The 25,190-nt window shown below is 41.3% G+C and overlaps 1 protein-coding gene across 3 annotated transcripts in view; it reads left to right on the top strand.

Annotated features, from left to right (window-relative positions):
* SPSB4 (splA/ryanodine receptor domain and SOCS box containing 4) overlaps nt 1–24,752 on the top strand; it is a 96,656-nt gene extending 71,904 nt beyond the window's left edge. For all 3 annotated transcript variants that reach the window (XM_030954114.1, XM_030954115.1, XM_030954112.1), the window contains exon 3: nt 23,454–24,752. In XM_030954114.1, coding sequence (XP_030809974.1) covers nt 23,454–23,581 — 128 coding nt within the window. In that variant the 3' untranslated portion in view covers nt 23,582–24,752. The remainder of the gene's footprint in view (nt 1–23,453) is intronic.
* The last annotated feature ends 438 nt before the right edge of the window (nt 24,753–25,190 follow it).

Genomic DNA, 25,190 nt, shown 5'->3' on the forward strand with positions numbered 1-25,190 from the left:
TAATAACACGAGCCCCTAAAATGTTCTCAGAATTGAGGGAGGGAAGGCAGTTTGTATAAATAAACTCTAAATGTCAAGTTTATTGCTTTTGTTGTTAATATTTATATATTATTGATAATAATGTGTACCATAATGCAACCAAGTTACTTTTTTCCCATTAAGCAAAAGAGTTCAGTGTCTGATCACAAAGCAGAACCCAAAGGAAACCTTTACAAGTCTGTATTAATGTTTGCTCTCATCCTCTTCCTTAATAACAGAAATGGCTCAAAGCTGTTCAGGTGGGCAAGTTGGGGGTGGTTTTTTTGTTGTTGGTTTTCCCAGATCTTTCAGTAGAAATACTTTAAGATTGAGAGTGAGGACTCCTGTCCCTGGATTGCCAGAGGGCCTTTCTGCTGCCCCCCATCCTCTCAGTGTGCTCATACTCACTACAGGAGTCTGTGCCCACCCAAGTTCTTCCTAGTCCAGTGCTTAAGTTACAGATTTCTTTTTTCATACACATCAAAACTTACTTTCATTCAGCTTTTAAGCAGTCAGTTAGAATTCTACGATAAATATTTTTAACAAAGTCAGAACCAGACCAGACAAATATTGGTTTCACAGTGAAGGGTGAGCAATCCTTCCAAAAGTTAAGAAGGTATGACTGGTGATAAACCTGCTTAATGCTTTCATTCCCCATTTACTGAATGTGTGTAGATGTTGTGTTTTTGAAAGGGGAGGGACTGGGCACTGCTCTGTTTGATGCCGGGGTTGCCCCAGGCAGCCTGCAGGAGCCAGGAGAGCCAGGAGTGCCGGCTCCTTCCTCGAAAGCAGCCCCGGCAGCGCTGCCAGGGCTGGGGCTGACCGGACACAGCCCTGGGGTGACCTCGAGCTCAGCAGGATTCAGTGGCTGCCAGAAGGAGCAGGAAGCTGAGACATGGCCAGGGTCTGGGTCTCTGAGGCAATGGAAGAAACATCTTCTCTATGGATGTGCTGGAGGAATTCCTTCCAGCCACGAAAAGGGCCCAGTGGGTGAGCAAAAGGCAAGCCCGATGACAGTACCTCAGTGCCAAACCATGGCAGGAGGCTTCTTTGCAAACCTTCTCACTTGGTTTCTATTACCTATGGGAGACAAATTTCATTATTTAACATTTTCTTATTCTAGTTTGTTCTGATGAAATGAGGCTTTGAAAATGGGTGTCTCTCAGATGATTACTTTAGGGTAAAGGTTTCAGATGATCTTTCCCAAAATATTTGCAGACTTCCACATCCTTTTCTATTGCTCTCCAAATATTAAGGAGCAAGAAAATTCTTTAAGCTCTCATTTCTGTGAGTAGAATAACTCACTAAATAATAGGCCAGAGAGAATGTATTTGCTCTAAATACTTGAGATCTGCAGAACTGGCGTGTGCATGTGCTGAAGCAGCTGGATTCAGCTGGTTATGGTGAATATTACACAAGATGCAGCAAGGAGGGTGTTTGACTGGGGTGACACTTGCTAATGAGTTTATAGTGGAGCTTTGTCATGGGATTTAATGTCTGTATGCTCTGGAGAGGAGGGTGGGATTTGAGAAAGGAAAGTAGGCTGCATGGAGCAATGGAAAGGTGTGTGGTGGTGCTGTAATGAAGTAGTAATTAATCACTCTGGTGACTTGCAAAGAGAGCGTGTGGGGGGGAAACTCTTGGCTGAAATAATTTGACAGATAAATCACCATACATCTACAAAGTAATAGCAAAAGTTTACTTGAAAACTACTTACTTTTATAAATTCAGCTAAGCTTTGATTATGGGAGATCCGTTTGGAGCAGTCAAGCACATTGCCCTTCTCTGTCCACATCTCTGGGCTGTGTGAGGCTGGGAGTACTCTCTCCTCATTTGCCCTGCCTGCAGAGGAGCTGTCAGCAGCAAAGAAGAGGATTCAGTGGGGGAAAGTAAGCTAAATCTCTTGTAAACAGTGAAACTACCAATGCCTCTGTCTGTCATCGGCTGCTGGAGTTTGGAGATGGGTGGGGTAGCAGGAGCTGGTGCTGGTGCCTGTGTTGGGGTGGCTGTGCTGGCAGGGACAGTGGGGTGCCTGTGTTGGGGTGCCTGTGTTGGCAGGGACAGTGTGCAGGGCTGAAGCTGGGGGCAGCTCATAGCACCCAGGCAGTCTTTGGAGCAGGGGAAGAAGGAAGCTGGTTAGGGATAGAAAAATAAACAAGCAAAGAGGTTTGAAGCATTAAATATTTCCCTCACAGTAGGGGATTGAGCTCATAGTTTTTGCTTGTAGAGGAATCAAAAAAAACAGCTTGGAGTTTATTTGCAGAGCACAGTTAGTACCTTGACTGACTTACAAAACTGAATGCAAAACTGAAGCCTCTTCACTGGCAGCAGGATGCCCAGCTTGGTGGTTCTCATGTGGGATCAGGCCATGGGGGAGGGTAGGAGGTGGCAGGTTATGTCCTATTGCAGCTTCAGTGTGTGGAGTTGAGAACCAGCTCCTTTCCAGTGCTCTTCATTGCTGGACACAGCTCCATGTGCAATTGTACTTCTGATTCAGGATCTTTGATGTCACACACCCACCACGGGCCAGAGCAGCAGCACCTCAGATATAGCCAGAATGGACAAGGATGAGCCTAAGGCTGCACAGAAAAGGAGATTTAGACAGTGGAGGAGGGGAATGCATAGCCAAAGCAGAAAATGGGGGAAGGAGGAAAGAATCAATAGTTCATTAGACTTATAGAGTAGAAGAAGGAGAAAAGGGATCGATAGTTCATCTGCTCTGGAGACCCTGCTTGTGAGATGTGGGTGGTTAAGGACATTATGCACCAGCTCATATCTGCGTATGGGAAAGAATGAAGAAGTAGAAATTAAGGGTATCCAAATTGTAAAGCTTGGTTTAAGGGAGCAGACCCCCTTCAAAAGAGTTTGTTGTCAAATATGAAATAATTCTTTGAAGTTCTTCAGCCTTCCTTCACCAACACTGTCTGTGGCATGAACATCATTGCTCACAATTATGCAGTTTTCAATTAGGATTTCAGTGAATGTGAGTTTTAGCTACAGGATTTGGTGTTGTGGTTTTAATAGTTTACAGCCCAAGTAAAAAGTAAATACTGTATTGTAACAGATTGCAGACATGGATGTGAAATTTTCTACAAAATTAGCTCACTTATTTAACACAAATGGACTAGCAGTAATGCAGTCATGCAGTTTCCATGATTATACCATAAAGAAATAATAGCTACTGTACTATGAGGGTGTATTTTTAGAAAGAAGGTTCCAAACATGCAATGTTAGTTTGGACTGGCACTTCACAGTGAATGTAAATAGCTTAAGTGTAAAGGGCTGCTTTTAGTACAGAGTAGCTATTTTTTGTGAGTTTATTAATGTAAAGGATTGTGTATTGGTCAGCATTAAATGCTGATGATCTCATTAGGGCCCAAGAAAGCCTGGCTTAAATATTTCTTCATGTTTCCTTGCTGTGCCTGAGGGAGAACAGCCAAGTTCTGTGAGCTCTGCAGCAGAAGTTCCTGCATTGTCTGTGAGAAGCAGAAGCAATCCCTTTGTCTCCTTGTGGCTCTGTAGGAGATGCAGCAGTTAACTCTCTTTTGCTTTCAGATAAAATAATGCAGATTGCCTTTTTAATGGCTACAAATCATGGGAGCTTCAGAGTTCAAGTTCCCTGTAGCCCTCTTAGCTTAGTGTACTCTGTCCATGCATGAATAATGCAGGACCTCATGGCTTTAGTAAGATACAGTTAATTCTCTTGGCCTTTAAGGTTTTTTCCTCCCCATTATTACTGAGCTGCCATCCTGTTGGAAGGGGATGAATTAACCACAAACATTCAAGACTACTAAAGCTGGTGAATGTAGGAGACAATAACATTATATGGGTAAAGCAGCTCCAGAGTTCAAATTCTTCAGCAGGGATTTGTCTCTCTGGATTTACTAACATCTGTCTTGTGCTGTGGACACAGTTGGTGTGCCAATATTCAGCCAGTGTTGTGTGTAAAGCGTTATTGGATGCAGTGAAAGCCCCTGGGCATTACTGTGTGGGCGAGGTGGGCAGGGCAGAGCAGGGAGCTGCCCACACCAGGCAGGAGCTGCAGCTGGTCCCACCTGTTCTGCTGGCCTTGCCAGTGAGCATGGCACTGAGGTGCTGGCAGGGTGCCCTTTGCAGTCCTTTCTCTATGTTTGATACCATATCTGAAGGTCAGGCAGCTGTTGGAACACAGATGTACCCTTCCTAGGATGGCTGGAGAAGAGAAACCTGCCTTTCTGTATTTGTTTATCCATACAGAATATCCTTTTGAAAGTCTTACTTAAAGCTTTAATCTTTTTCTCCTGTTTACCCAGCACAGCTGCAGGGTGAATTTTGGCGTGGTCTGTTCATTTTAGTGACATGTTCTCTCCATGTTGAGTAGGTAAGGCAAAACTTGAAAAGGCAGGGATTGACAAAGCACCTGCTAAAACAGACTGCATTTATAATCTGTAATTCAAACGTTTCCTTTAAAAGGAAATACTTTGGTTGGCAGGCTGTGAAGTGTGTGATGATAGCTGAGTAAGCCTCAGGCTGTCTGGTTAACAGGAGGTAGAACCAGGTCGTGACACATTGTGCTTTTTCTCAAGGCACAATTTTTCATCTGGTTAACTTGATGTGCTGATCCCAGTAAAGAATAGCTGAACCCTAACAAAATTATTTTTGATTCATGGCAAACTGTAGCTGGACTGGCAAATCAGGAACATTTAAAGCCTTTTGTGGTATCTAGTGACATTTATATAGTCCTAAGCAGTTGACAATAGGTGAGATTTATTGGCATAATATACTAACAGCTCAGTGCTGTCTTATTTCTTATTCATTCTAAAATGAGAAAGGGAGACCACTTACATCGTTTCACAATACATGAGAAACATTTTAGAAAACAATAGGTGATGGTAAAAGTAACTTAGGCTGACAACACTGTGTTATTTTCCTTTCTTAAGAGATATTTATTCTAAAGAAAAGTGGTATTGTAAGATAAGATTTTAAATCCACAGGGTCTGCATGTTATATGCAGTATTTATCAGGTTTAAGTTTTTGCATGTTCTAACAATTGTTTAATTGGTGCATAAATTACTTACATGTCTTGTTCTCCCTGACAGTGTTTCAATGAATTTTGTAGAGGCTAATTACTGTCGTCCCCAGTAGAGTTGTTCTTTTACATCAGCAATCATTCATAACTTACTAGGTGCCTGCAGCTACAAATCAGTCATTTAAGCAACCCTGGGAAGTGTTTCACATTATCCAGCCCATCTGGTAATGGAAGAAGCTAATAGTTCTAACCATATTATCAAGTTGAAACCCGGCCATTTCAGAAGCACTGTAATTAGCAGTTCCCTCAGTCAGTGACACAACTCTGAACGTGCACATGTGCCACTGTGTGCAGAGAGGACAGGGGCTTTTCCCTCTTTTTTGTCTGCCTAAAACACCTCCAGGAGGACAGAAGAGCTAGTTGGAGCTCTGATGTGAAGACAGGTAGTACATACAAAAATTAAACTAAATTAATTTAGTTGAATACTAATTTAAACTAAAGGCTACAGCTTTGTTCAACCAACCAGGCAATTTCTGAGGAAAAACAGTTTTATACCTGAGACCACCTTCCTTGAACTATCCCTCTGCCTAGAACAGGGCAGTGACAAGCTTTAATTTTGGCAGCAGTCCCTCATCCATCAGCTTAAGAGTCAGTGGGGCTGACTTCCAGGAGCAGGAGTCAGATGTGGCCAGCAAGGAGAGCCACCTGTCCTGTGAGCCTGTGTCACCTGTCCTGTGAGCCTGTGTCCCCTGCCCTGCCCCTGCTCTGGCGCTCCAGCCAGAGCGTGCTTGGGAGCTACCAACCAGCACAAACTCCATGTGCAGCCTGCTTGAAAGGCACATTTTGCATTGCTCCATGGTAATAGTGGGTATATTTTGTAGCAGAAGTCAATTAAAAAAAATAAAACTAAAAAATTAATGAAAAAGGTAGGTTTTATTGGATTCGTCAGCCATTTATTCAAAACCAGTTTATTTTAAATGGCCCTTGAATGGAAGGCAACTAGGAGTTTATTGCAAAAATGCAAAGTGACTTTCCTGTAGGTCCTGTAGGAAACAATATTTCTCTTTAGATTATAGCTGTATATTCAGTGTTTCATTTTCCAGTGCCTGTTGGAGTAATAACAGGATAGAAAATAAAATTTTTTACTTATCCCTTTTCCAATTCCCAGTTTATTTTTAGGTGTTGGAACTGACCTTTTGCTACTCTAATACTTGTTACAAGGGAAAGAAACTCAGCATGTTCTAAGATGAGGCTCAATCAGGTATTGAAAGTGTGTGCTGCATTACTTACAGTAGCAACACAGTAAACTCAATGACCCTTTCACTTTTTTTTTTTCCAAGGCTTTTGTGCATCTGTCTGAAGATTTTGTTTTTCTGGGCTGAACAGTTCTAGCATCTTTTTTGTCTCCACACCTCCATTCCTATTCTAGAAGTACCAAATTATAAAACTCCAATAGTCTAGCTCAGGAGGTTATTTCACAGCTCATTTCTGGTATTCATTTTGGACCACTTTTGTGGTCCAAAACTTGTAGTATTTCCTGAGCAGTTGTTTTTCATGCTGAAGAGCTGCCACATCCAATGTTTTTCTGTCCCATCATCTCCTCATTACTGCTTTCATTTTAACATGTTCTGTGGTGTGAGTCCTTTTAATCTCCCCTCTCAAGCTAAATTTAGTCAACCTTAGATCAGACTTAAATGTTGTAATATTGCATACAAGTGTCAGAACATTAGAACTGTACTCATGTAATGCAGTCATATCCCATATACAGTTTAATGGTTCTGCACCAGGAAAGTGGATTAGGGAAGTTGAAGGCTGTTTTTTCCTTGCTATGAAGTGGAAGGAGCTGGTGACATGGCTGGGCTTTGCCTTGGAGTCACGCTCCATAATTCACCTCTGGGAGACACTTTGTGTGTCCATCCCCTTGGCATGTTTTGCTGCCCTGTCTCAGAGCAAGCCATCTGTTATGCTCTCAGTGTATTTCACAGTCCCTGTTATTCAAATATGCTGAAAGCTGCTTAAGGAAGAGATTTTTTTTCCAGACTCATAAGTCTGTGTGGAATGAGTGATGTCTAGCTTTGCTCTTCAAGACGGAATGGTTTAATAATGGAATTAGGCCAGGCACATCCAAACCCAGAGTGCTTCAATGTCATTCCTGCCTGCCTGAACAGCCACTGTGATTCTTTCCAGCTTGTCATGATAAACCAGAATAAGAAGACAGTATTAATCTTCTGAAAAATGAATTTGACAGGCGCTTTTACTACTAAATTAGTTTCTGAAAGTGAACTATTCTTTGCAGAGTGTTTTGGTGCCTTCCCCAAAGCTTTCTTGAACCCTTGCATTATTTGTTCTGTTTCAGAACAAATTATTATTTCCATAATAAGGGCTGGTTAAACTTTCTCTCTCTATGGCTGTTAGTCTGTGCAACATATAATTAATGTAGAAAAAGCAATGTATCATTTGGTTATGCAGATGGACCACACTATTTTAAAGAGTCTAGTAAAGCTTGATGGTTTACCGCTTAGAAACATTCTTAAATGTTCAGAGTCCGTGGTATTTCCCCAGAGTGATTTATAATAGAGCAAGAAATGGAAAGCTTAAGAAAAAGGAGGAGGGTTTGGATGGGAACACTTAAAATTTCTTGGCAGATGTTTACTGCTAAGGAAGCTTAGGGGTTTTTTCTCTTTCCTTCCAGGAGTGAGAGATTTCAAGGAGGAAATGGCAGATCTGGGCTCCTGAGAGTGTTTTCTGGAGGCAGGCTCAGGGAGCAGCCTCATTTATGTCACAGACCACATCCCTGGGAAAATGTAGCCTGGGCTTCTCACCTGGAGGCTGCCTGGGGCTGCTGGGAAGGAGCTGAGCAGGGTGGCTGGCACTGCTGCCAGGCTGGGGCTCCCTGCACTGCCCACAGTTCATAGAGGAGCTGTAAGAAATGGCCTTTTTCTCCTTGGAGAAAACGGAGTCACAGAGGTGCAACTAGAAATTTAAATTGCTGTTCCTGAAACCCAGGGGTGAAAACCTGCATAGGATTGAAACTGTTCTGGCATTGCATGAGCAGTGCTATTTTGCCCTTATCAGATACACTTCAGGGTTGTGCAGTGATGTTTGAAGTTCTCACAAATGGTAGATGCAGAGGGTCATGCTGTTTATTACATTGAAAAAACAAACGTATTTACAGCACTGTGGGGTAATAATAATTTTTAAAATTTCAGATAACAGTTCTTACTTTTACATTCTTCTGAGCTTCCCAAAAACGTGGCTGAGTGCTCCCAGTTGGCAGTTGTAGTGAGGCTCTGCAGGGTTAAGACCATACCCCATGTTTGATCTGCAGAGCACAGCTTGCACAGAGGAATCCTCAAAAGAGCTGGAGGCTCCAGAGAGCTGCTGCTTTGCTTACTTTTTGCTTTCTTTGTCATTCTTTCAACTCCCCTGCTTCATGGGCTCTAGATTACTTTGTGCATGCACATATAATTAGTTTCACTGTCAAATTTAATTACTAAGGTTTTAGTAATGGGTTGGAAATTCATTATGGACGTGTTCCATCCAATGGCAATGGGCATAGCTGTATATTAGCAGTGTATTTGTTGTAATACTGTGTGTCTAAAGGGCCATGGTGCCCAGGAGGTGTGCTTTGGGGAAACAGGAAAGCCAGAGCATGGCAGGTGTCATCATGGCTACCTGTCAGCCAAAAATAATTTTGGGGTTGACCTGTCTACGTGGTGAAGTTGGCCTTCATTTTCTCTGAACTGCAGCATTGGCCTGGATAGGCAGTGGAAAAACAAATGCCAAACTCCTGCAGTGGGTTTTCAGGAAGGAAACATGCAGTAGCTATTTAGAACAGCACTGAAATGTCTGTAGGGAGCCATCAGCACCTGAGGGGTCACCAGGCACTGGGACCTTTGGGAAGACAGAAATTCATGTAGGCTTGCTCTGAAGTACTTTTTCTCTAAATATTCTGTTGCTACTGATCAATCTCCTCCCATTCCTCTCCTTTCCCCCTCTGGTGCGCTTGTCCTAAAAGGAACCACAAGTCCTGGGCATGGTTGGAATTCTGGTGGGGAGTGGCACAGTTTAACTCGGGGAGGAACTGTATCCCTGCTGCCAGGAGCGTGGCAACCAGCTGGATCTTTCATCAAAACTGGGTAAAGCCCATAAGGAAAAATGTACGTAAAATTAATTGAGCTTTGCATACTTGGGGAATAATCATTGGAAGCAAGGATTCAATCCTGCTGTGACTACTGAGCAACAGTTGAAGAGGAACAGACAGGTTTGGAACCAGCAAAATTTTGAGAGCTTTTCTGTCAGTGGTAATTGCTAAATCCATATGGATCATCCTAGGCATGAATTTGATGAAATTAAAAGTGTCATGCACAGCTGGCTCCTAAAATAATATGGGATGCTTCTAAGAGAGAAGGGGATGAAATGTTTTTGGTTGGGAATGTGCTCACATGGTGCTGGAAGGTTACAAACACAATGTCCTAGTCCTGGTCCACACTGGAAATCTGCTGGGAAGGGCTGTGGTCTCCTGTTGCTGCGGGGTGAATATTGCTTTTCTGTGAGACCCTCAGGCAGTGATACAGGTTGCTCTCTATGAAGTTTGCTTGTGTCCAGGCACAGAAGTTCTTGTTCAAAGCGGAATGGGAGAGGGGTCCAGGAGTTTTGAAGAATTGTCATTTGGCTTTGTTGTTTTGAAGGGGAGAATGTCCTGGAAGGTCAGTTTTAATTGATGTTACCTACCAAGAAAGAGGCAGTGAGGAGTAATTTACAGTCCTGCTTTTGTCTTTGGAAGATACTTCAAGAAAGGAAAAGAATTAAAACATTACCCTTTTTACTAATCTGGAAAGTTACCTTAGAGACAGTGAAATGCAGATTTCAATTGCTACCAAGATTCCAAATATCCAAAGCCCAGAATTCTGGTTTTGTGTCAGTAAAAAAAATTACAGTATAAATGATAAAAATATTTCATTCGGAATATGAAATTCATAACATCAACATTCAAATACGTCAAGCAGAGATGATGAAAGCAATGCACTGGACAGAAACAGAGAAAGGAAAGCCTTTATTTTTCCTTTGTTCATTGACATTTTAACACTGATCTTGGTGTGGCACTGGCCGCTCCCAAATTGCTTTTGTCTGTCCATTTGGAATCTCCTGCTGTCTCCACCTTCCCAGGCAGGGGGTCAGCAGGAGGAAGCATGCTCTGCCTCCCAGGGAATGTCTGCAGAGGAAAGCAGGAGGGACAGGCTGTGGAGGGCTCCAGGTCTCCCCTCTGTCACTGCAGCACACACAGAGCTGCATTCTGAGTTCCCAGGGAGGTATCTGGATGGGCACCGCCCTTCTTTCCTCATCACCTCTTGAGCTGGAAGGTGCTTGGAAGGATAAAGTCAGCTCAGTTCTCTTTCCTCTGGTGCCCCTTTGGTTTTTGCTGCTGTCGCCCAGCTCTGAAGGAAAGCATCTTCATTGACGTGTTAGTCCTCTTTATTGAAGAATTCTTTTCTGATTTTTGAAAGGACAAGGAGATGCAAACCAGGTCTTAGCACTTTGGGAAGTGGGATACATCCTGTTTCTTCCCCTTACTGCTCGACTGGGTTTGATTCTCTGTATGGTTGAATAAGATGTAAAACTAGCATGAGGTCTTGGTCTCTCCTCCTGGGGTAAAAGCAAATCCAAAGTAAACAGCAAACTAATGCCATGGGTTTAGAGGATGGATTTGGAATGCTCCCCAGGAAATCTGCTCTGGTTGGCTGTTCCCACCCCTGAGAAGGGTGGTTTTGGAAAGCTCCGTGTAGCTTTTTGCTCAGTCATTGTCTACCCGATTAACTTAATTAGTTAAGAAATATCCAAGACATCAGAATGGCCTGGGCATGTTCCTGTGCCCGAGGAGCCAGCGTTTATCTCAAAACTCTGAGTGCTTGGGAAAAAAAATCCAGTTAATCTTACAGGCAGATTGACTTGGCAATCAGAAAGGACTTGGCAACAGAGATAAAGTGAAATATATATGGATGGGGGACCCCATTTAGCAGTATTTACCCTGGCAAAAATCCCTTTGGCTTTGCTGACAGTGCTGTAGAGTCAAGAAGGCTGAGTCGCCAGGGAGCAGAAGGAATTCGATGGGAAGCCTTCTTTTGTGCTCTGTGCAATTCTGAATTGGGAGAGTTGTATTTTGGACTGAGTACCATTTGAAAGAATTTAGGCTTATAATTTAGCATTTCATCTGTTGCACCAATGTCACCTAGATTTTTACATAAAACAAGTAAAATACTCTGTCCCTGATGTTTCCCTTCTACCCACAGGTAGAAGGGCATTTTCTTTTTAAACCCAGTTCACTGAGTGACACAGTTTGAGAGTAGGAGATTAGAAGATAGGGAAGGAGCCAGCTGATAAGACAGAAAATAAGACAAATGGTCTAATAGGTCAGAAGATTTGACTGAAAAGAGTCACAATGGAGTTTTTATATACACTACTAAAATTATATATATGTTTATATCTGTCACACAAGCTTAAAATGGGATTGATATTTGTCCCTCAACTTTCTGGTTTTGTAATCTCATTACTAAAACGCTAAAAATTAGTGTTCAAAATATGAGACTGATAGTTAAGGAGTTGATATTCCAAACTGTAAATAAAATGACAAAATCCCCAAAAATAACAAAAACCCCATCCCTGTTGTAGGGGCTGGAAATAGCCTCATTGTGCTCAGTAAGCTGTGCTGTCTGCTTAGCACTGTAATGAACCAAATCATTTATTGTGGGACCTCATTATGGGCTTTCATTAACTCACTGTAGAAAACTGTTACCTGCCTATTTACCAATGCACAGATCAGAAAATGGACCCTAATGGAGCCAAAACCATGTTGAAAACAGTTTATATTTTGTATTAAGAAATTATTGCACATCCGCTCAGGTTGTTGAATTCTAGAAATGGGGGTTTTTCTATGATATTAATCACACACACACAATAGTGAGCTGAGTGCCTCAAGCTCCTGCCTGAATGCCTTCAGGAATCTGAAAACAGAAACGTGTAGAAACTGTGATAAGGTTTTTCATCCATATTCAGTTTCTTTCATTTTAGTGTTTTATTTGCTATCAGCTGTATTAGTGGGTGGATGAGATTCCCTTTCCTAAAGAAATCAGGTGTGCAAATACATGAAAGAGGTGGGTGAATTACTCAGCTTTGCTTTGTTGTTCCCAGATGCCTTTTTTAATTGCCAGCCTCACAGATTGACTTTGGGACCTGAAATTCTAGATAAATCTTTGTTCATAATAGCTTTCCTGCAGGCCAAACGATGCTTTCATTTACACCTGTGCATCTGCTGCCAGCTGGCAGCTGGGGCAGAGCGAGCTGGAACAGGCTGTTTATGGACAGGGTGTGTTTGCTGAATGAATCAGTGAGAAGCAACAACCCCAGAGCACAGCCACAGCACTCAAGGCTTCAGCTGTTCCTGGCTTTCTCCTCTTCTCCTCCTGGTCTTACACCTGGGGGTCCTGTGCAGATGGTGGCCCTAAAACGACAGGTGGGGACAGAAGGACAGAAGTGTGAAGCTGGGAGATATGTGAGGAGGAGAGGGCTGGGGTTCATGTTCCCCTGGCCATTCCTTACCCTCCCCTTTGTGCCTGAATTCATTGGAATAACCAGTGAGCACCCCTAGGGGAGGGTCATTGTGTGGAGTTTGAGAGATCCCAAGGAAATGTGTTGGCTGGATCTGGTGGGCTGCAGAGGACAGGGAGAAGTTGTGAGTGATTACCCTGCAGGCTGAGTTCTCAAGGTATATTAAGCAGTGTTGTGAGGAGTAGGCTGAAGGATGGTTGGAGAATGGCAGCAGGTCCATCCCAGCTGCCATCCTCCTTTCAGCTGTCCTGGCCAGAGAAGGCAGCTCAGAGGGGGCTCCTGCTGTCTCCATGTACCCAGAAGGACCAAGTACGGGAAAGTTTTGCTCAGTGATGCTGCCCTAGAGGTGAAGAAATACAGTGAGAGCAAAACTCAAGTTAGCTATCAGATTCTAGGAGCCCTGTGTGAAATTCCAGGGCGCGTTTCTGTGAGTTGTAATGTTTGTCTTCATGCTGTATCCCCCTACCCCACATGCCTAGGAACAAGAAAAGTCATTTCGGTGGGCAAACCACTCTGTAGCCCACGTAAACCACTCTGTAGCCCACCCACCCTCTCATTTCTCCCATCACTGGTGCTTCGGAGGTTTGGGAGCTGATAACACATCTCATACAGTGGCTGTAGAGTGCATAATATGGAAATCCTCTTTCCACACTCCTGTATCTCAGAAAATGGGTTTGTAAGATGACATGGCAGGAGTGCTGATTGTAGGTGGGTCAAAGGGGTGTGATATTTCAGACAAAGCTTTGCCAGCGTTGAAAGATGGTAACAAGAGTTTGTGATAGAGAGGGGCTGCACAATGGTAAGTGGAGACAGCCCTGTGTGCTCTGTCTGTGCTATGAGAGTGTATTTGTGTTCAAACTGAATGCTTTAGAAATGTGTTCAGAGAGCATCAGCTGTGTTTGCATGCTAGGAACAATGATGAATTCTAAATTCAGTATGAAAATAATTCAGATCATCTCCAGCACCCATTTACTGCTGGTGAAGATTATGGTGCTTAAGAAAAAAAATCACTTTCAAGAAGTCCAAAATATAAATGGTACTAAACTAATGGGATCAAATTCATTATATTGAGCTTAATTGCAACTTCATGGCTCCAGATTTATTCCAATGTAATTCTATTAATACCAAAACTAGAATAATAAAGTGATGAGTCAGGTCTATTGTTTGCAAATCTCCACTAGAGATCATTAACTTGTATACAACTGCATTAAAATTTAAATGACATGCTGCTGTAATTTTTTCACTTGGTTTGAGAAAATCTGCATATGTTGGAGCCTCTGGGTAATTTAAATTGAAGTAGTTGAGAAAATGTCATGTAACAATGATATGAGGAATGTAGTCAAATATTAATTGTCTTAAACAGCTCAGCACAATCTGTACTAATATAAGTAGGTGAGTCATCAGTTCTGTTACCCTGTCAATATGGTGAAACTTTACAGTGTGGTGCAAAAGATGCTTTGAATGAATTTAATTGCTAACTAGGGTAAACAACTTTGGTGTAATACTAAACAGGCACACAGGAAACTATTGTGAGAGGTTCCAGCTGAGGATGGGAGCTGTAAGCAGTGGAAATGCTGAATGAGGGTGTGTTATTTCTGTTATTTCAGTGTGGTAGTGTGGAGGAATTGTGCTGAGGCTCCAGCATGCTGGGCACAGTACAAGAAAAGGTGACAGGGAGTACTACACTGTCCCACACAATTAATATGTCACACAAAATGCAGCAGGTAAAAAGGAGGCAAATGGGAGGAGGGCAGAGCAGGCAATCAGGCAACCAGAGACCCACTGGGTTCAGCACATAGTGCCAACATTTTGGTTCTCTGCATGCTTCTCATTCTCTTCCCTTTTCCCTCTCCCCCTCTCATCCTTGATTAGCTAACCCAAAATTAAAAAATGTGTTTAAGAACAGCTGTGAAAATGTACAAGTTTGAATTTTAGGATATTTTAATCAGTATGATTAGGTTTCCCACCAAGAAATCTTCTCATCTGCTGTCATGCTATTGAGGCAGAAATGTGTAAATAAATTAAAAGAATTATAAGAGGTTCACCAAAAATATCTTCGACTTCCTGCCCCCCTTTCCTGAGCAATAAGGACTTGTTCACAGCCATAAAGGCAGTTATAGATGTGTACCTATGTGTGCTATGTATTTTATATGCCCACTTATGAAGCACATCTCATGAAGAGATAAAATGCAGGGAATTGTTTCTGCATATTTCAGTCAGGATGTTGCTCACAGTGTGCAGGTGCCTGTTGGAATAGTTGTCTGCAGTGGTTTGTCCTTGAATCTTGAACTTTCCTTCAACTTTTTCTGTTATTCCTTTCTCTATAAATCTGCCCATAACCCCTGAACAACATTGTCTTTGAACTCCACTGCATCTACTCAGTGAAATTCTCATACAAGCTTTAATCTTCTCTCACCTTGATATATTTTAACTCCCCTCTTTATGGGCTGGCACACAAACTGAATTTAATGGTGATAAATGTATTTCTGAGATTAAAAGCTATAAAGTATACATTACAGATTAATCAAAGCCAAATCTTCACTCTCAGTGTGGTAAATTTGCGGAAGGTTGATCAGGGAGGAGGCAAGGAGCCTGTGGTTGGAGCTTAGGCTCATCTCTGATGTCAAGCACATGGTTTTGATTGTTGGCTTTAAAGAGTGTCTATTCATTTTTGGTGTCTTTGCTACAACAGAACATTTAAATCATCACTGAAGCAACTGTCCCAATTTACCTTCACACTGTGTTCAAGTGCAAAGCTTGAAATGTGGAAGTATCTGAGGGAGGAGAAGAGCAAACAAATCAAGGCCAGAAAGGAAATCTTTCCAGCCCATCCTCCTTATTTGCATTTTCCTGATGCACATAGGGAATGAATTCATGTGTCCTTTCTCTTGCAGAAGGGAAGTGGCCACTGTTTTTGCTTATGCTCTTTGTCACCATGCAAATTTATCAAGATATGGCAAAACAAGTTTATTACACAGTTTTGCTGCAATTTTTAAAAGGCCACTTGTTTGCTGTTTATTATATAAAAACTCCTTATTAATCTGACTGTTTTGCAGTTTCTGAATCAGATAGAGCAGTACAATTTAGTAATCTAAACTGTAGAAATAGCGTAGGAAAAAGTTTTAAAATATTAATTATATTCTTGATTTTGGTGGTGGAAATTGGATTATTATGATGCATATGTACATTTAAATTAGAAGTTGTAATTCAGAAAAGAAGATTCTCAGGTGAGTTTCCACAGTAAGGTGTGCATGTAGATTTGGCCAGGGCCAGGCTTTGTACTGTGCCTGTTCTTGATATGAAATGTGGTGGGTCAGGGCCCTTTTTTGGGTGGATCATAAACCTGCCTAGAGGGTAAGAACTATTAGAGACCACAAGGAGCTTCTCAGAGGAGTTGCTGCAGGTATAGATGTGTGTGACTATAAACACAGCTTTCCTACAAATGTACATAGACAAAAAATACTTTTCTAAGAACACTCCTGTAGCCAATATGATAAATGTTTAGGCCTATGTTTAAGCCTGCTAAATTGAAATCTGTAGGAGAGAATTTTAAGCCTGTGTTGAATTAATTGAATTTAGGCTCTGGTGTTCCTGAGTTCGGATCAGTTGTCTGAGTCTTGTGTGTCTACCTCCTAGAAGATTTCAAACTCTGAATTGCTAAAAAGACATTGCATGGAGCTGTGTGTTTGTGCTTAAAGGACAGATTCTTTATCCAACCCATAACAAGAGGCCACTTGTTGCAGTAATAAGCAGACAGGACTCAGTTTCTTTATGTAGAAAAGCTTATTTTTTATTCACGTAACTTATTTTTTATAGTTTTTACAGAGTTTGTGTTTAACTTTGATTGGATAGTAGTTTTCTTGCCACTTAATTCATTGGTTAAAAGGTGTTTTGTGTGTACATGCTAAGACTTTTTGTTTTACTCAGATGTTTACATTTTTCTTCTGTAGATTCTCATGGGACAGATCTTTTGTTATTACAGGTGTAAATGGTTCTCTTACTAGAATAGCTTTTTGTGTTAACTGCTTTCACTTTTCTGATTTTTCACATGGGAAGTTAGCTAGCTGCACTTAGAAGAAGTAACAGGCTAGCTGGTAATTTAGCACAGCAAGGCTTGATTTTATAAGGCCTTTTTTATAATATCTCTACTCATATGCAACAGTCACTGGCTTTGGGGGTCGGTTTTGGTTGTTTTCATTCTGTTCTGCTTTTCAACCATCTCCTCTCAAGAAAGCACAGCTGGAGAGCATTAACTGGAAAGAAATGATGTTGCAGAATATCTACTTGTTCACTGCTGCTTTTTCAGCTTAATTCTGCTAAATGCTGCTTGATTCAAGTTTTGATCTGCCCTTAACTGCATTTAACACGTAAAAGATAAACCTGTAAACCAATTCTCCCTTCCCAGCCCCAGGTATGCAGAGAAGGATGGGGGGGGAGGGTTACCCTTGAGTCCTTCCCGCTGTTCAAGCTTTCTTGCCTTCCTTTCTCCCTTTAACATATTAAATTTCAAGTGCCGAATTTTTGTGGGATGCGGGTGAGCTCAACTGCAGGGCGGTGTTTGTGTTGTTTTGTGCATTTCACCTTCCCCACGGTGCCTGCTAAAAGCAAGGGCGGGTGTGGACAGCACAAAGCTTTATTTGTGCTGGCAGACAACTGTTGGAGACAGCGTCTCCTTATCAGCCCTGCCTGATAACACAGAATCTCCCATCTGCCACCCGGGAGCTTTGGAAGGCACTGCTAAAGCTGCAGCTGCCGGGAAGGGGCTGCCCGTGGGAGGCAGGGGGATGGATAAACCTGTGACTTGGGGGAAAATGGCAATGCTCTCCTGAAAATCACACCGTGCCCTTTGGGATTGCAGAATTCTTCAGAGAGGTGATTGCTCTGGATCACCTGGACCGTGATTTAAATGTGATTTCTAAGGTGCTTCACTGGTTTAGGCTGCAGAGCTTAAAGACATCTGTGGGGAAAATAGATAAGTGTTATCCTTTGTCTGAGTTTCCATTGCTGTTAGGAGATTTATTAGCATTTTTTATGGCTGGTCATAGCCTGTGTTCTTTAATATATTATTTGCAATTTCCTTTCTCTAGATTGTGCCATTTGAGGAACACAACTCAAATTTTCCATCAGTTGCATCAGGGAAGCTATAAATATGTCACAAGGGGTGTATTTATGTACCCTATTATGTGTTGGAAAGCATTTGGCCTGTACTGTGTAAAATTAAAGCAATAATTAGGCTTTGACACAAAGGTTGGAAGGAAAACTCCTGGCTTACATGTATTTGTGTGCTCATTGTGTGTGATAATTAAATGGTAGTTACAAATTTCTGCATACTCTAAATCACCCTAATGGAAGCACTTAGGCCACGTTACCTCTAAGCAGGTGTCTTAATAACTGGAGGAGGATGAAAATTGAGGAAAAAGATTTTAACAAAAGCATGCTGCAGTCTGTACAGTGGGCACTTGGGTGCCCTGGTAGGGAACAGAGGATTGTCCCTCAGAGCAGAGAGACATCAGCTGTATGCTGACAAGCCATGGAGAAGCTTTCCCTTCCCACTTTCTGGATGTGGAAGTCCCCCCAGGCCCAGTGTAAGACTTTGTGTCCATCTTGGAGCTCCATGGCAAGGGATCAGTCTTTGAGGACACCCTCCCTCTGAAGATCATGATGCTCACTGATCTTGGCGAAGTATGAGGTAAAAATGGAGCAGTGAAGGGCAGTGCTGGGCAGAGCTGGAGTGCTGCTGACTTAGAGAGGTGAAGACTTGGGAGCAGGAAGGAGAGCAGAGCAATAGCCAGAAAGTACAGAAAATCAGAAAAACCTTGTGCACAGGTGTGTTGGTTTGGCACAGCCTGGGTTTTGGTAGGCAGACAAGGGTCAGTTGTAGCAGAAGAGGGTGAGCAGATGACTTTTGTGGGTGCCTAGCATTTGGCCAATGTTAAACCATGACACCAGGTAGGACACAAGCTGTGACATCAGGATATGAGCAGTGGCATCCTGCTTTTCCCTCCTTCCCAGACTCCTCTCTGTGCACCAGGCATGCAGCACTTACGCAAGACTTTACATTCCCTTTCTTGAGGCATTGTGGCTTCAACTCCTTTATGAGCTGGCTTGTCCCTTTTGAGAAAAGTTAGGACTGGAGAGATGTCCCTCACTTATTTAATGGTGTGCAATCATATCTCTGTCTCCTAATACTGGGGCTTTTGTTGGTTTTTGGTTTTGTTTTTTAAATCTGACTTTAGAAGTGCCTTTCAGCAATTGTTAACATTAACATGGATTGCTGAATTTAAGTGCTTTTTAATAAGTTAAAGGTCAAAACTATTGAAACATAAGATAGCTCGGTGTCTTAGGTATGTATATAAAATAACTTTAAAAAAAACCTCCTAAGTTCTGGTGACATCAGTTCTTATGAAAACTTCCTTTGTCTTTCACCCAGCTTTAATTTTGCTGATTGTGGTTCCCCCTCCCAGTCATCTCTGGTTTTATAACACAAGATAAAAATACATTCTTCATAGATTAATGAAAGCCACGAACATGAGGTGCTGTTAGAGCTTTACAAATTTATTTTAAAATATAGTATTGTTATTTGGCAAATAAGTGTTGTCTGCTAAGAGCTGCTCTTTTGTGTGAGCCGCATGTAACATTGCAGTTAATAACATTTAGTGTTATCAGCTGCTCGATGACTTTATCTCCTCTACAAAAGCCTGTTTGCGGAGAGGAGGCAGCCTTGCTCGAGTGCCAGATTGTTAAATAACTGCAGGTTGCCAAAACTAAATGAACTTTTCAGCTGGTAATGATGTGCAAATTGCTCTCAAAAATGTATGTGCACTGAAGGAATGCTCACAAGCACAGGGTTGTGTCTGATTACAAACGTTTCTTTGCCTTTGTCCTTAACCCAGCAGTGACACCATTAGAATGACTATATCTATATGTATAATAACACAGTTATTTTGTGTTATTAACAGCTGAATCAGTAGCTGAATCAACAGTTACTCAATAGCTCTTTTAATTAATGTAATTAACCAAACATATATTTAAGTGTTTTTTAAGTTATTAGCTACTATGTTAAATAGCCATTTAAGCTATATTGTGGCCCTCTTGGTGAAATGCAGCTCTGGGTAAGAGGAGTGGCTGTGATTGTGCTGCCAAAGTGTCCCCCTGGGCGTGACTGTAGTGTATGGACAGGAGGGTTTGCAAATGGACCTTTTATTAAACTACTGGCGCCAAGAGGGGAGACACAGGAATTAAACTCTGGCATGCCAGTATTTTTTAAATTAATTTTTTCTTCTCTTGAGAAGTACTTTTCTGTAATGTGGCAGATATGGGGAGCTACCTTTGGGTGAAGAGTCTCAGAGCAAACTTTGGATGAGGAGGTGATTTGGTACAGAGTGTTCAGGAAGGTGCCTGGGGCTGCCCCAGGCCTGGAGCTGCTTCCCAAAGCTGCAGTTTCTCTCCGGGTGCTGCTGCAGCCCAGAGGAAGCGCTGGGTTTCCTGTGCAAAGCTTGCTCCCTTGCCCTGGAGTGTCTCACCGTGGGTTTCTTAGCCTGCTTGGGAATTTAGTACAAAGAGCCATTCTTGTGAATCATGTTTTCTTTGCAATTTTGCATTCCAGCTCAACAATTCACTCGTCTTTTTTTTTTCTAATGGCAAGGACTTTATTGGAGTTCACATAACTTCGGAAAAATTGTTAGTTCAGGTACTTCTGGGGGCCTTGAATGTTCCAGTTCCAGTCCATTGGGGGTTGTTTTAAAAATACAACTCTTGGTACTTAATATGCATTAGAATTAGTGTGGTGTTCTGACAAACAGCTAATAGCCCTGAATTTAAAAGTTTTTCAAATATTTAAATATTCAAATATTTAAAGGTGTGAAAGAAAAGCTTTTTCTATAGCCAAGTTAAAGCTAAAGATGTGTCTTGAAAGTATTCATCTTTTCCCATCTCTTGCATTATTAGAATGTTCTCAGCAGTATTTCTATGATCTCAAATGAAAACAGCATTTTGGAAGTATGATTTGAACGTTTGAATGTGCTGTGGAGTGTTTTGGGTGCACTGAGTCTGTGTGTGTGTTTCAGCTGGCATGGCAACATCCTCAGGCTGAACCAGTCCTTTCCCCTCTGCAAGGACTGAGTTACTCTGGTACTTTGATTCCTGCTTTGAGAAATGCATAGTGAAAACGTGGGATGTGGTGGAAGGGGAGTGCTAGCATGAAGGTACACACCAAGTGGTTCATAATAGCTCTGTCAAGTTAGGCTGCCTGAGAATGTCAGTCTTTAATTTTAAGAGTTCTACCTTTGTCCTATCAACTGTTTCAAAACTAAGGTTATTTCTTTTTCTGAATTTAATTTTTATTCATTTAGGACTATGCACAGCTACATACACTTTTAACTTAAAATGCTACTATTACAATTTTTTCTCGAGTTCTTACAGCCAGCACCCCAGAAAACATAATTTTTATTTAGTATTGTAGGACTAACCTGTTCTGAATTTGTTGTAGGTTTGAACTGCTGTCAGGTAGAATAAAAGAATATAGTTCAATTTTCAAGTTGCAAAACCGTGTTTAGTATGTGCAATTTAGCAGCTGTTGCAAACACTTGAGGGCATCTTCTTCAGCATTTGAAAACTCCCTGTAGAAGTGAGACAGGAGACATTCATTTAGCATTTCAAGCTTGAAAAATAATTTAACCTTTCCTTAAATTGTGTTTTGAAGTTTGGGATTAACACTGTGCCTGGCTGCACAGATGGTTACATTTTACATATTCCTTTGTCTAGGAAAAAAAAGAGACCACATGGTCAGTTAATGGCTTTAAACACTCCTACTGCTCATTTTATATCTTCCTAATGGGACCTCGGAGATTGTGGGAAGATACTCAGAAAATTGTTGTTTATGGTGTAAGGCTTGTAAGATGTGTTGTATTCTGTGTCCCAGAACTCATGAGCTATTTTTGTTCCTGCTTATTAATCCTGGTTAATGAATTTCACAGTTTCATCCCTTAAGATTTAACATCCATAATTCTCCTGTGGAAAAAATGAAAACTAAGATCACCTATGCAGAGAAAACGTTGCTTTATTCATGGAGGGCTCCTGTGAGGGCTCTTATTGTGTAATTTTTAATAGGTAAAATTATCAATGAGGTGTATTGTCAAGAAGTAGACTCCATATCAAGTCACTGAAGTGGTTATAAGCTAAAAAAACCTTTTCGTCTTTCAGAATGCTTTCTAAGCTTTTTTGCAGCCACTTTGGGGAAATATCATAGTGAACTGTGGACAACACAAATCAAATGTGATGTTGAGATAAATGATGGAAAATCCATTAAGTCGGTGATGTGTCACCAGAGCAGACAATTCTAGCATATAAATCCAGTCCTTAACTGGGTATTTTGTGCTTTGTAATGATTTTTTTTCCAACTAGTTTTAAAATATCAGCTAACAGATTGATGGATTAACACAGAATTATAGAATAAAGTCATGAAATGGTCCCTAAAAGGGACCTTAAAGGTCATCTGGTCCCACTTCCCTGCCATGAGGGAACACTTTCCTCTAGGCAGTGTGTGTAAATCTGCACATGGCTCATACAACAGATCTGGATAAAACCACTGAGTGCTGTACAGTGTTGAGCACTTGTAAGAAATCTGTCAAGTTTATAGAATGTTATCATTACAATATAGGCACAATACTTTTTTTCCCCCTCTATTTGAAAGTGCTAGTAAGGTTTTTAAGGCTACTACTCTTTTATCATGTAAAGAAGAAAAGTTTCCTTTAATCTTTTAAGTTCTTACCCTTTTAAGCCAGCATGTGCAACAAAATCCATCTGGTTGGAATTCTTAAAGATAGCAGTAACTGGTACAAGACTTCACAGCTTTATTCCAGCTCCTGTGGCAGAAGGATTTCCTTGCCAAAACTGCAGTCACAGAGATGATTCTTGCTACTATGAGGTGGAAATTTTATGATGTTCCTGCAATTCTGTGCTAGCTCTGCAGGCCCGGATGGGATATAGGAGTGAGATGGTTTGAGATGCTGGGGATCAGTTTGGGTGTCCTGTCTGAAGTGCTATCAGCGAGGCATTTCTGGCAGATACTTAACTCACTTTGATTAAATTAAACTTAAGACATCTGAAGATGTTGTTTATATATTTTGGGTGGGGGTTGTGTGCATACATATGGGAACACACACACACACACACACACTCACACACTCACTCTGCCTTCCAGTCAGCCAAATCCTCCTCCACTAATTTATTCACAGAGGAAAAGGTTATGTTTCCTCTAGATTTTGGAGGGTATTTTGTTTAGTTTTTTCTTCCAAAGGAGTTCCTAGAAAGAAAGGCTAAGAGAGTGTTGGAGGAAAAGCACTGTTGGCTGAGAAGTTAGGTTACCCTTAAGTGCCATTTCCAGTTCCTAAGATGCAGAAGGAGCTGGGATGTAAAGGTCAGAAGTTGCCAGTGTAGTTCATGTTAACACAAAATTATGAATGTTGTGTTATAAACACAGTAGAAACTCCCTGTCTTGTTTGAGATCTGAAAATGTAGTAACTTCTGTGCTTGGGAGAGCAGCCTGAAGAGTGGTTTGGCATTACTGATTTAAACCTCACAGATAAAGAAGCTCAGTGTGAAACTTTGCAGCCCCTGACTATGGTGAAATGTAGAAAATTCTGCCTTGACTTCTACTGATTATCTTAATTGCCTCAAGATACAGAGGTTTTCCCAATACCATTGCTATCTTTGTGACTGACAGTAGAATACAGAATCTCTGTTAATAAACAAAACATTGTCTGTAAATGGAGATGTTGAAAAATTAACTCTTTGTTTTCTTTTCTTTCTCCTGTTTTTCCAGCGGAACCCCTGCCTTTAATGGACTTGTGCCGAAGATCAATTCGTTTTGCTCTTGGCAGAGACCGCCTGCATGACATAGAAATTCTACCTTTGCCTCTGTCTCTGAAAAATTATTTACAGTACCAATAAGAAATCTAGAACCCTCTGGCCTCACATTGGACTTCATCAATGCAAATGGCAGAAAATTGTTTACAGCAAAATATAAATCTTTGTGATGGACACTGAAGTGTTATTTAATTTTTAATATATGTATTTTTTTCTGAACCAGTGAAAGCAGATCACTGTGGGGGACTACTAAAGAATGTGAAAACATTGATTTGATTGAGGTTCATGCGTTACCTGTTGCCTTTTGTGTTTACAGTCCTGAAGGCTATAATTCTCATCTCTCATACACTGATTGGTTTATCTTTGTTGCTTCTGGTAAATGCCAATAGAAAATCTGACCTGCAAGATTCAGTGTCCTGCAGGCAGACCATTTTTCAATATTACGATTTTCATTTTTCGTTCTCTCTCCTACACTTTACTCCAATAAATAAAAATAAATTCGCAAAGGAAAAGTCTTGACAGTAACTCTTGAAAAATATTTAAACCTTGGTATGCAGAATTGTTGAGAGTTCTGCGTGTTCAGTGCTCAACATAATTAGGCCTATAATATCTAAAAGCTCTAATGTTTAAAAAAGCAGATTATTGTCTAAAAGAAGAGAATGTGGTTTAAAAACATGAGAGGAAACAAATGGTTTATGTGTCAGATCAGTTTCTGGACTTGGTAACAGTAAGGTGCAGTTCATTGTTTTCAAGACCAAATCTAGTCCCTCCAAAGTTCTGCAGTTTATAACAAAGTGTTCATTGTCCCAAGAATTTAGGATATTCATATTTTAGGAAGCTTGTCACTTTTTTTTTAAACAAATTTATAATTTTTATGTGGTATGAACTCTAAGTACTTTGTTTTCTTTTTAATGTATGTGTGGTTATAATGTTTATTTATCTGTTTAGCGTCTGGAGTTCTCATTTAACTGTTTCCCATCTTGGGGTGACTGATTCTGGTTTTTTCCCCAGCTCCATCTGAAATGTATCAGTTTTTCAGGCTCATCCCTTTTTTAAGATGCTGCTTTCTGTTTGTGTTTCTTACATGTTTCAAGTTATCTGCCTGAATCAGTTATCTAGTTTTTAAACTGGAAGTTGTTGTTAGGGCAGAATGTCAAATGTTTAGACTGAGCTGCCTTCAGCATATTTTAATGTGAATTTACTGATGAATGAGGAGAAAATTTCTAATAAAGTCTACTGTCCAAAGCAAAACTCCCATCTCCTTTGATGAAGTGCTAAAACTGCTCATAGCCCAGAGCTGAAGTTCAGTTCCTTGTGCAGCTTTGCAAATGTTTCTGTTTGGCTCTTCTGTGGGATTGCTGCTGTAGGCTCCTGTGTGAGAGACATGGCAGGCAGTGACCTGTTCCATTCTGGATCTATCCCACTCACCCTGACTATGGACATGCTCTTGCTTTCAACACCATCCTGGTCAGATTCCTCTGAACAAAACCTCACTTCTGTGCCAAGCTGTGCTTTGGGACTTGGTGCTTTTGAGGCAGGTTGAAGACTGACTGCTGTGCACTGATGATCCAGGCAAAACCACTGCCCTACAGATGGCTGCCCTGCTCTCAGTCATCCCTGGGAACAATGACAGTTCCAGCTGGAAAAGAGAAATGTGAGATACAAAAACACAAGCAAGCGTGGAAGCAACAAG

This window comes from Camarhynchus parvulus, chromosome 9 (assembly GCF_901933205.1).
Source record: "Camarhynchus parvulus chromosome 9, STF_HiC, whole genome shotgun sequence".
Classification (NCBI taxonomy): Eukaryota; Metazoa; Chordata; class Aves; order Passeriformes; family Thraupidae; genus Camarhynchus; species Camarhynchus parvulus.